The sequence below is a fragment of the Diceros bicornis genome, chromosome 7 (genome assembly GCF_020826845.1).
Source record: "Diceros bicornis minor isolate mBicDic1 chromosome 7, mDicBic1.mat.cur, whole genome shotgun sequence".
In the NCBI taxonomy this organism is placed as follows: Eukaryota; Metazoa; Chordata; class Mammalia; order Perissodactyla; family Rhinocerotidae; genus Diceros; species Diceros bicornis.
The window spans coordinates 28,609,517-28,622,564 of record NC_080746.1 but is presented as its reverse complement, the minus strand read 5'-3'; the positions used below and the strand labels follow the sequence as shown (position 1 = coordinate 28,622,564).

The 13,048-nt window shown below is 36.6% G+C and overlaps 1 protein-coding gene across 1 annotated transcript in view; it reads right to left on the bottom strand.

The window, feature by feature from the left end:
- GUCY1A2 (guanylate cyclase 1 soluble subunit alpha 2) overlaps window positions 1-13,048 on the bottom strand; it is a 274,966-nt gene that overhangs the window by 224,889 nt on the left and 37,029 nt on the right. Inside the window, exon 3 of the mRNA XM_058545304.1 lies at window positions 12,837-12,958. Within this exon, the coding sequence (XP_058401287.1) occupies window positions 12,837-12,958 (122 nt within the window). The remainder of the gene's footprint in view (window positions 1-12,836; window positions 12,959-13,048) is intronic.

Here is a 13,048-nt window from a genome sequence, read left to right as displayed (position 1 = left end):
GGTCTTTCAAACAATATTTCTCACATACCTATCCTTCCAGGCGCTCTGCCTTGTTGATGTGGTTACAAAGGATTAACATGGCACCTAACCACCATGTTACCCACAGTCAAGTTGAAAAGAAAGACATGTAAACAATTAGAAAACATATCATGAAATGTGCTATAATAGAAGCATAAGCTGGATTCTTCCCCTTTTTATCAGCTCAAAACCCTTGCTCTCTGGATCCTTTTATCTATCTCCCATTTGGAAATAGGAAAATATTTCTACAGCCAGAATCATCATTGGCAAAAGTTATTTATAAAATGTCTTTTAATTCAAGCAGTTGGCCAAAGTAATATAGAGTACTATACAGCAGTATACAGTAATATACATACACACACATAGTATTTTTTTTAAGAAATAGAAATGGTTCTTTTAAATGGAAGATGTGTTACAATTACCATTTATTTTCAGAAACAGAAAATTTGACATGGTAAAAAGAATTGTGCTCCTTTTCTGTAGTTGAAAAAGCTATATTCAAATCAAATCTTAATCATTTATTAGTTAAGTGATCTTGGGTAAGTCCCTTACAATCTGAGGCTTAATAACTTCATCTATAAAAAGAGATAATAATAGTTAACTATAGAATTTAACAAGGTAACAAGGTACAAAATAATATATGTGAAAGATTTTTGTAAATAGTGAAGCACTATATAATTTATATATGTGTGTATGTATATATGTGTGTGTGTACACATATAGGTACATATATGTGTCTATAGATGTACTTAAGTATAGAGGTGTATAGGGGTATGTAGGTTTATGTGGCGACAGACTGAGAGAAAGAGAATGAGAGCGAGAGCAAGCTGAAGGATGCATTCGATTTGTGGATTTTTTTACTGACAGGGTCCTTCCTATCACCACATAGGAGAGTTTCGAATCCCAAATTTCTCAGCCTATTTGGAAGTGGTGCTCCCACTTCTCTTGGGACAGCTGTCTTCCAGTGGCCACACACAAGCAGCCTTCCATCCCGTCCACTAAGTAGAGAAATTCTATTCTTCATGTCATGTGGCCTTGCCATAAGCTTCTAGACTGACAGTGCCAGGAGAGCAGAGATTACGTCTGCCTTGCTCACTGTCAAATCTCTAGAGCCAGCACAGCACAGGCCTGGTACATAGAAGAGACTCAACAAATACCTATGGAATGGGGAACACCTGTGGGGACCTTTACCAAGGCAAAATACTATGACACAGCATCACTGCCTCCTTCTTGAGGCAATTGCTACTCAAACATCAGTGGGGAAACCAGAACTTTCATCAACTTCCTCCACATTAGGTCAATGATGTTTTAAAAAAAAAGTTCGTTCCTTTTGAACGAACTTTTGAATCCATAAATACCATTGAAACAACATAAACATCATAGTCATGTAGCAATCCTATTAGAATTGCTTAAATAAATTAAAAATTATTATCATTAACAAATTAATTAAGCCCTTCCCTCTCTCTTTTACATTCCACTGTCTTATTTTTCTTCAGAGCACATTATCACTCTGAAGTTGTTGTTTTTGTCATTTGTGTGGTTTTTTGCTGTCTGCCTCCTCACTTTCTGTCTCCCAGCTAATCACCAGCAGCTAAAACAATACCTGAAAAAGGTAGATACTCAATAATGATTTGTATTGATGGAACAAAGTACTTGAAAATTGTTTCTTTAGTAAGGCAAACATTCTCTCTAACATTATATACACACATCTCTGGATTAATATATCTTTTCCTGTAGTTAGTACAATAAACTTTAGCACAGCTAAAGCCCCAATGACCATTTAGAACATTAAACTAAAGAAATTTTATAGATTAGCAACAAGTTAGTGTCTCTTGATTACCAAATTTGCCATCTAAAAAAATTAAGCTTAAATAGGGCATGAAAGCAAAAAGTAATGACAAGTTAAGAAAAGTGAACTTATAAACACTTGGCAGATCTGCATTGTCCCTTTTCATTAATATGTAGGATCAAGAATCAGAATAATGAAAAGGAAAGGGTATGAAAACAGACAAGAAAAGAGGTAAATAAAAAACTGTGAATGAAGAGGTAAAAGGGGTTTCAGAATGTCGTGGGGAGTCCACAGAACCAAGAGAACAGAAGGAAAACTAGAAATATGATGGCAATCAGGGGTATTTTCAGTCAAAATTTTTCTGGGCACTAATCACTCAGTAACTCACAAGAACCAGGATCATTTGTCACTGCTCTGCTTATTCTCTGGCTGAAATCCTTCTTGATCTCTCCTTTGTAAAGACCCTAAAATGACTCGGTGCTTTATGAAAGCTCACAGATAAGTATAGACTTCCCTCTCCCACAGCAGCTGCATACTTACTCTATTGCCCACTTTATTTTCTCCCTAGGTTACATTTGTTCTCTGTGATTAATAGGATTTTTCGTCCTAGTAGAAGTAGAGAGAAAAATGTTGCTAAAGCCAGCATTTTACTAAAACTACGTGTGACCTACTATTTCTGACGTTGGTTGAACAGCAACTTACCACATGTCTGTGCAAAGTTAGTGACATAGGATGGAGAAACAGACAGACTGATGACCCAGAACCAGATATGCCCACTTATGCAGAGACAGGAGAAAATCAGAAAAAACATGACATCATAAATGTGTGGTGTAGATGGTGGCAGGATGAGCCAGCAGTCCTCAGTATCAAGATTTGGCAAAAAGATGAAGGCAGAAAAAAAAAAAGGCACGAATAGAGCACAGAGCATCTAGCAGGAGGCATTAAGCCTGTATCCTGAAGACAAACAGCAGTGAACGGAAGCAGGGCCCCAGTTCCTGTTTAGGGTTCAGAAGCAGAACTAAATGTTGAAAAGAAAAATGGAATAAGTGAAAAGAACTGAGTGGAGTACAAGGCAGCAACCCACTCTCAGAAATAAGACAGAAAGAGAAACCAAGATTCCAGAAACTCAAGTAGCCGTAAGTGTAACTTGGTACCAAATTCCCTAAGAATTAAACTAAAACTTCTTAAGCATAATTGCGCAAGAGCAGGGTTAGCCTTGGAATTAAGGTATAAAGTCATGGCTGCACACCAGAACTATCTGGGGAGCTTATTTTTAAAAATACAAATTCCTGGTCCCCATCCCAGATATGATGAATCAGACTATTTGGGTATAGTGTCTACAGGCCTCCTTTTTTTTTTAATGTCTCCAGATGATCCTACCATAAAATCACTAGTGAATCCACTATTCTAGAGTCTGGAGAAGAGATAATTACTTCTGGGATTAGGATTCAAATCAATAACACAAATCATATCTCCCTAGGAAGGGCAAAAGCATGAATTCATAAATGTTAAAATAAAAATAGGTATTTTCAGAATTGGCTTTTCCTCTTTTTTCCTTCATCTAGCTCTGGAAAATGTTCAATCCTGACCAGTAGGTATGAGTCAGGATTACTTCAGCATCCTTGCTTATGAAAATCACATCTGTTTTTACTTCAACTGACTCCTATATGTGCTCCATTGGTTCCTTTCCATATCTGTCACCAGCACTTCCCTTACTTCATATGATGTTCTGTCTCATACCATCAATGATTCATCTCTTCTGTGGAGACCCACAGCTAGTTCTTCTGACTCCTCTTTTTCACATGGAAAGTGAAGCCCAATCCTTCACATCCCCAACCATTCTCTATCTCCCAACAATCTACCCCAACTGAGTCTGGACCATAACAGTGGTAGATAATAGTGTACAAGCTGCCCACAAAGATTACAAAAAAATTCATTTATATCACAGGAGAAAATTCTGACTGGTATTTCCAAATCTACATCTTCTTTCTCTGCACATGGAAATTACCATTTCTCATTCTAAGGTTAAGGCCAGACTTGGTGGAAATATAGGGAAAAAGCATGATAGGCCAGGAAGTGGAAGTTTGGGTTCCATCATATTACACTTGAAATGGATTTGAAATACTACATTTTGAAATGAATCTCATCTCACCATAACTACCTACCATTATGGGTAACAGAAATAGAGAAAGAGAACTCCAAAACACCTATAAAAATCATCCACAATACATAATCGTCCATAGCTCCCCACATGGAAAATAAAACACATGGGAATCTTTAACTGAGTAGGCTCATGAAAAAGAAATCAAAAGAGATTAATATTTTTGCTTATGAAAAATAGACAGTGAGATAATGAAGAGAATTTACCGTATATAAAAAGACTTAATTTGAGTAACATCTTTATTGTGAGTCATAAAATTCTACTCAACAAATTAATGTAAAAACCTGTGATAGATATGCTGTCAAAAACACTTAAAATTGACTGAAGATCTGAACTCAAGGCTAATAAGAATGACAATTCATCTAGCATAGAACCTAGGATGTTTGAACTTTAATCTTACTTAAAATTTTCAGGATAATTAAATAACATATTATTAAAATTTATGTCAAAGTTGAGTCAAAGTTAGAGTTATGCAGCAAATAGCAATAAAAACACAGAAATAACATAATAGACCAAAAAAAATTAGACCCATAGGTAAGAAATGATTAATTTAATGAATAAACATCATCAAATAAAAAGCAAAAAATGGGGGAAGTAGGGGAGATGGTGTGTTCATCTGAGCTAAAAGATTCAAAAGGAGTAAAGACAAAAAAAATATTATTTAAATTACAAAAGCAACTGTGCCAAATCATTATGAATTTGCTTCACGAGTTCGCAACAAAAATGAGGTATGAGTTTGACATATGAAATGAAATGACATGGGCCCACAATCATCTTTCTCACATAGTAAGGAAAGAATAAAATTTCTAACTCAAAAATAAAACTAACCATTACTCTTTTTTAATAGAAGCAATTGAGGGGTCAATAAGTAATGCAGCAGACTTACATCGGAGCCTCACAGTATTCCTGCCTTTCCCATAAACTCATAGTGTGACCCAGAGATAATTATTTTCCCATGTTAAGAATTTTACAGATCTTAAATGGAAGTGATACTATCTCCTGAGAAAAGAGCAGTAGGAGATTTTTTAAGAGACTTGAGAAACCTGCTTATGAGAATGAACTGAGTAATAGGAGTTTAGTTAAGTGAGTTTGACTCAGCAGCTACTGATAGTGTCAAAAGGAATTCAAACTACGGCAAGTTGGGGACTAGGGGTGCAAAAGGATATTAACAAAGACTGCTTGTGAGCACCTAATATTTTGAACATCTTCAGTAAATAGGATTACAAGTCACATCACTTCAAAGTTGCAACCAAATTCCTAAAAGATTTCATTTCCCACTGTGTAACACAGGCTAACACCATTTCAGGGACTTATTTTTAGAAAATCAGAGAGAAAGATTCTACCTATTAGTACTATGGACAATTTCTGCTACGACTAAGAATTTTTTAAGCAGGCTTCTAAATTCAATCATAAAATCTTGGAAAAGCACACAGAATGACAAAATAGGAAAACAAAATTCTTAATTATAGTTTATGTATGTTGAAATTGTAAGGAGATAGCAGGTGCTGTTTTTCTTTATTAAAACTTCAAGGGAAGGGCCAGCCCGGTGGCCAGCAGTTCACGTGCTCGGCTTCAGTGGCCCAGGGTTCTGGGGTTTGGATCCCATGCACAGACCGACGGACCGCTCGTCAAGCCACGCTGTGGCGGCATCCCATATAAAGTAGAGGAAGATGGGCACAGATGTTAGCCCAGGGCCAACCTTCCTCAGCAAAATGAGGAGGATTGGCAGCAGATGTTAGCTCAGGGCTAATTTTCCTCAACAAAAAAAAAAGAAAAGAAAAGAAAAGAAAAGAAATCTTCAAGGGAAAAGGCACATCTATTAAAATGACTAAAATCCAAACAACTGACAATACCAGTTTCTGGAGAGGATAAGGAGCAAATTAAAAGGGATAGCCACTTTGGAAGACACTTTGATAGTTTCTTATAAAGCTAAACAAAGTCCAGCAATCACACTCCTGCTATTTACCTAAGTCATTTGAAAACTTACATCTACATAAAAACCTTAAAGCAAATGTTTATAGCAGGTTTATTCATAATTGCCAAAAATGGAAGCAACCAAGACGTCTTTCAGTAGGTGAATAGAAAAGCAAACTGTGGTACATCCATACAATGGAATACTATTCAGGGGAAAAAAAAAGAATGAGCCATCAAGCCACACAAGGATATGTATTAATCTTAAATGCACATTTACATGACATTATGGAAAAGGCAAAACTATAGCATGGCAAACAGATCAGCACTTGTCAGGGATTGGGGGGTGGGGGTTGAAGCACAGGGTATTTAGAGGGCAATGAAAGTATTCTGTAGGGCACTGTAATGGAGGATACATGACACTATACATTTATTAAAACCCATAGAATTTTACAGTACAAAAAGTGAACCTTAATGTATGCAAATTTTGAAAAAATATATATTTTACAATGTGTATATTTAGGAGGTTAAAAGATCCCAAGATGAAATGAAGAATATAATAAAAGAATATAACTGTATTACAAATGTATGAAAAAAAACCTCACTAAATGTGGTGGAGTAGAAAGGTGCTGATCAAATGAGTGGAACCTGTAAAGCTTCATACATAGCTCCATACTCCAAAAGTGCACATAAGCACTGTCCTCTAGTTGATAAAATTGATTTCCATGGGAGTATGTGTTAATAATTCTGAAAGAATTACGCATGTACACTGGAATTGAACAATTAAGTAAATGGAAGGCTAAAGAGAGCCAAGTTTCTCACCCTTGGAGTAGGAGGTTACAGACAAGCAAGGAGAAAAGGTTAGAATGACCCATATGGTAATGGATTAGAGCTGGAGACATCAGTATGAACTCATATTTAACATAATACAGAGACAGATGGACACATATAAAAATATTTATAGATAGGCATAAATATATGAGTTAGTATAAACATATATATTTTCTTTCTCTGTCAGCAGAGAGGGCCTAGAAGCAACAACACCCAATAGCAATAAGTATACGTCATGCCCAGATCTTGGTTTCTAACACCATTCTCCAATAAAAGGAACCAGGACTCCTTGGAGAAATGGCTGATTCTGGGACTGGGGCAGAAAATAGACAAGATGAGTCTGGAGCATCTTGTAGTGCAAGAAAGTAGGGAAGTGCCCAAAACACACGCACAAGTGCGTGCACACACACACACACACACAATGATGGGCATATGTCTAAGTAGACAGCAGACAACTGAAAGACCTGACCAGTACTCTTCAAAACTGTCAAGGTCATCAAAAACAAAGAAAGTCTGAGAAACTGTCACAGCTAAGAGTAATTTAAGGAGACATGACAACCAAATGAAATGTGGGATCTTGAGTGGGATCCTGGAACAGAAAAAGAACAGGTAAAACTAAGGATATCTGAACAAAGCATGAGATTTAGTTAATAATAATGTATCAATATTGGTTCATTAATTGAGACCAAAGTACCATATTAATGTAAGATGTCAATAACAGGGGAAATTGGTGTGGAGTATATGAGAACTTTGTGCACTATCTTCACAACTTTTCTATGAATCTAAAACTATACCAAAATTAAAAGTTTACTTTAAAAAAACTTAAAGGGGGGCCGGCCCCGTGGCGCAAGCGGTTAAGTGAGTGCGCTCCGCTGCGGTGGCCCGGGGTTCGCTGGTTCGGATCCCGGGCGCGCACCGACGCACTGCTTGGCAAGCCATGCTGTGGCGGTGTCCCATATAAAGTGGAGGAAGATGGGCGTGGATATTAGCCCAGGGCCAGTCTTCCTCAGCAAAAAAAGAGGAGGATTGGCAGATGTTAGCACAGGGCTGATCGCCTCACAAAAAAAAAAAAAAAAACTTAAAGAGAAAAGAAAAGTAAAAACCTACCCATTGAACAATGCAGAAAAGAGAACAACAGACAGTCTGAAGAATTTAGGATGTGAGAGGTTGCCCTCCCACACAAAGAAGAGGTGCAGAGCAGAAATTTGCATAGGGAAACAATGCATTAGAGATAAACTAAGACGACGAAAAAAAAGCAATAAAAATGACTGCTATGTTTTTCTAGTAAGGAAGAGTAGCTAAGTGTGGGGAAATTTAGCAGGATAAATGGGAAAAGGCCTTTCATAAGATTTAGAAGAAAATGCTCTTAAGAGAAAAAGAATATCTACGGGAGGAGAGAAAGCACTCCACATTTCTGTTCAATATACTTCTATCTTCTAAAACTGATCTGCATAATTTAAGCATCAGTTTTTATGAAAGTGTTTATTTTATACATATTTGAGGCAGTGTTCACACTCAGTGGTCTCATTCCTTTTCAGGCCTACCCACTACATCTAATCGTTTCTGGGAAAGTATGCAAGCAGAGAGCAGAAAACAGAAGTTCTTTCTAATTTACATAGAACCACTACTCAAGGTCTCTGTTAGGAATTGTTAAATGAGATACTGTGCCAATATTCCTAAACTTATCCACTAAAAAAAAGTCTATGGCATCAGAAATACAGCCTTTTGTTAGCTTTGTGCCAGACCAATGATGTCTAACATATTAAGTGAAGCCACCTACGTGCTAAGATCAGCTTAAAATCTTGCAGCCAATGGAACAGTATAGCATTTACTACAGCATTACTATGAAACCATGTGTGTCATGATGGCAACAGAATCGCCCTTAATTTGCACTGTCAACAATACAAATTAAAATTTGAATTCTTATCCCTTGCAATATTTTTGTTGTGACAATGCTAATATTGCAACAACGCAAATTAAAATTCTGAAATTTAAAGAAAAACATACTGTTTCTAAACTGAAAATGATCCAAATTACAATGAAACTGCACTCTCCTCAATACCAATGAGAAATAGTCAAACAGTTTTGATACTACTTGTCACATACAAGCAAGTATCCCAAGTACGTTTTGAAATAGTAATGAACTCAGTAAATATCATGACAATTCTCATAATTGACAGTTCTCAGAGAACTAGAAAGCCTTGTGTAATTAGCATTAGAAAGGTGAGGTAAAGTCAATCCCAGTCCAATGACTGGCCGGCAGCATGAAGCAGTGGAAAGAACACGGGGTTCAGAATCAGACTGACATGAGTTTAAATCCTGCTTTTGTGGCTTGTCATTGCTGACAAAAGAAGTTTACAAGTTAACGTCTCAAAGTATGTTTCCTCACCCAAAAATGTAAGCAATATTGACCTCCCAGGTCTGATGCAAACATTATTTTGTGAATATTCAATAATAGGAGCAAACACTTTAGCATTTGTTATATATCAGGCGATTCTAAGTACTTTATATAAATTAACTTATTTAATCTTCCTAACAACTCCAGGAGGTATAGAATTACGTTATCTCCGTTTTACAAATGAGAAATATGAAGTATGGACAGATTAAGTAACTCATTCCAGTTCGTACAGCTAAGAAGTAGCCGAGCCACATTTCAACCCAAGTCTGGCTCTAGTCTTAGCTCTAAACCACTACATTATAATATCATTATTAATTCAGTTCCTCCCCAGCCATCTTAACTCCTTCATCTTGTTAAAATACTTTAAATATTTACTTTTAATAAAAGAGAAAACATATCAGTTACTAAGTTACAGTAACAAGAACTATATTGGCAGAATTTATTCATTGCTAATCTTAATTCATCAATAAAAATGGTAAGTGGTTATTGCACCAACTAGTTCTCCAAGATGCTAAATATGTTAGACATATTTCAATTCACTGGACAATTATATGATTTAGAGTTATTCTGAGAAAACCCCCAAGGTAATCATAACCATAAGTAAGGCTAAATAATTCTTCAGTTTTATTGCCAATTAAAAGGCTGCTAAATGCACATTCCAAATCACAATAAAATCAAAATGTACATGCACATTAACTTATAAGGAACAAATTATTACTTACAAAAAAAAAAAAAAACAACAAAAAGCTCTGTACCAGCTAATCATTCTGGAATCTGCAGCACTTTGTAGAGAACTCTGGTTTCATAGCATTTCAGAGTCCCTGATACTAGGAAAAAATTGTGAGGTATAAGCCCCAAAGGTCATTTCCTCCACCCTTCTCACTAGCACTTTCCCAACAAATAATCCCACGACAACATTACTCTGATTCTGACTTTAAATGTGCTAAACTTTGGAGAAGATAAAGCCCCACTCTAGCAGGAGACCTTTAAAACAGAAAACTTTAATGAGTATTCTTTCACAATTCATGTTCTTCCTGATTATTTTGAGAGAAAATGCACTTAGCAAAAGCAGTATAAAACTATGCTTTGTTAATACTTGGCAAATAACTAATGTTTATTAAAACAGCAAACCGTAGTTTGCTATAATTCATCAGTAAATCAATTACCTAGAGCTCTCATTTCTATCTGATTCCTGTCCTACTGTGGAATGTCTCTTTTCTGCACCATCTCCCCCATATTACAGCTCTTGATGCTCTACAACTGAAACATCTACACCCCTTCACAGTATTAAAACTTGTTAAAACTGAAATAATCATAACACTCGTTTATCTTAAATTGTACTATGGCAAAGAGAGATGTGCAATTTATCATCCTTCTCCCTTAATTCTCCCTACCCATTCTCTGCCTCCCTCCCCTCAACATTAGCTAAGTCCAATCCATAGGATCAGGCAGCAACACTTAGCAACAAACACAGTTTAGACCCTTTAATGCTTTATCATAGATGCTTCATCATACCATTCAACTGTAATTTCCAAGAAAATATTCAATGCTGCATCTAACAAGAGTTTAAACACATTTTTACTACTTAATTGGAGCTAAAAATGGGCTTCGCAGATTATGGCTAGAAAAGGTTTACATTTTTCAGACAAGTAAAATTATAAGACCATTTTGGTATGCAAAAGACATGTACCAAATAAAGCAGTCAGTTTAACACTGAAAGCCTCCAGCAGGGAGGGCATCATTCACAACTATCTTTGTATAGCCTTTTTCCAGAGAGTAAAAGCCTCTTTAGAGTACTGTACTGCATTATCACAGAGACTGCCAGAGTCCCAAAAGGAGGCAACCAGATGATAAGGAGCAATCTGTACTTAATATCCCTAATTTGTAAATGATGAGACAGAAAATAGCAACAACTGGTTTCTAAGCCAACGAAAGAGAAATAAATGGTAAAAATGTTGATATCTAGAAATAGTTCTCTCCCATTACTAGAGGGACTGTAACGTGTGTGTGTTTCCAGGGAGTCCCAGGGAGAAGGCGACAGAACAAATGCACGACAGATGCATAACTGGTCTTCTGCAACAAGCTTTCTCCCTCTCTTCAAGTCCCTTTCTATTCCATGCCAACCGCTAAACTCAAACCTCAACCTGGAGAGCTAGTAAATGATCAAACAATCCAGAGTTTATACTAAGTCAATAGAGATGGCCATTTTGAAAGGAGAAAAATTTGCTACTCCAATCATGTTTTCTGACCTATGACTTGTAGTCTTTTTTGATAATACGTGAAGTATAAATAACACAAAGACGAGTGAACAAACACATTTCTAGTCTCTACCACAACCCTGTAACAGGTTAAGAAGGTGAGAGAAATATGTATTCCCCAATCCCAATATTCTAATCACACTCCCCAAAAGTGAAAAATATAAATCATAGTGTTGGAAAATTGCCCTCTGGCATTCGCAGAGAAGGTTTCCAGGCATCAGAATTTCTCTTAACTTGGTCGAAACTCTATTTCTCCTTGCCAACCTCCCCCCGCCAACCCCCGCCACTCCAAAAAAGTTTTCATTTCTTGTATGGTATTTTTCTGTCCAGTAAGTTAATCAGCTCTTGCATTCTCATAAGTGATTGCACAGAATTTAAATGTAATTTAAAAAATGAAATCTAAGCAAGCAAAGATGAATTATAGCTCAGTAACTTGTTAAAAACAAAGCTTTCATTAAATACGACCAGTAAAGCTGTTATCTTTGTCCTCCGACAGTGTATATTCCAAGAGTTATGAAAAGACAGTATTTAAAAGAAAACGGCCACCTCTTAGGCACATAATCACCTGTTGGATCTGTACCAGCATAAGGTCAACAGGTGGCAGGCATTTAGTTTCATCCTTCAGAAGTTTAAATTTTACAAGATTGTGCTTTCTACATTTTCAGCACAACCCATCACTACTTAGAGGGAAAAAAATCAGCCCTAATATGTCTTTTCTAGAACAATTTAATATTTATGGAAATCCAAACCTTGTTATACAGTCACTTTCTCAATTATAAGCACCTAACTTAAAACTACTCTTTCCCTAATATCATCAGGCAGCAGAGTGCCTGCTGCTCCTTTCACTCTCTACTTAATCTGCATCTCATGGCAACTTTGAAAGGCAACTAAGCTGTGCTGAGCCAACAGTGTCACCTTGTGCTTACCAGCCCCTCTGTCATAAATACTAGTATTTTCAAGGTGGACACCCCCTCCAAGTAGAGCACCAAGACCTCAGTAGATGACCTGCCTCACTGCCCCTGTGTTGTAGAGTCCACTAGAGTACATGTGAGCCATCTCCAGCCCAGCTAGGGCCTCCCAGAAATAACAGAGTAATAATAATAATAGAAATAGAGTATGAACTTTGAGAGGAGAGGGCAATCCCCAATTTTAGCCCAGGGTAAAAGCCAGAAAAACATGGATTATAGGAGGCTAATAATACTAATACATGAATATTTAGAAAAGTTTCCCTGGAATGTAAGTATTTTTATTATAGTGTTTTTCAATCTCCAAGTAAATGGCATGCATGTAATTTCCACTCAAACATCTTCAGGAATGTTGAAATTAAATCACTTGAAGACAAGATCTTGGTCTCAATTTGCAATAGCCTCCAAACCTCTGTTTAGTAGAAAATGAAACGTTTACACCTTTACTTTCCCATCTTGCCCTCATTCATTCTCTCTCAATCGTATAAATATATAGTTAGTATACCTAGTATGTTAGCAGTACATTGAAGAATTCCTGAGACATCTTCAATTTCCTCTTTGTTGGGACGGTCTGCATAGGAGCATCTGTTAGAGATATTGTGGAAATTCTTTTCTGCATCTCTATAACTAAGAAGAAAACAAAATTAGCATATGGAGAAATTTTTGAAAGCATCTACAAATGCACTCATATACATAACGCACAAGCACACGTACTCT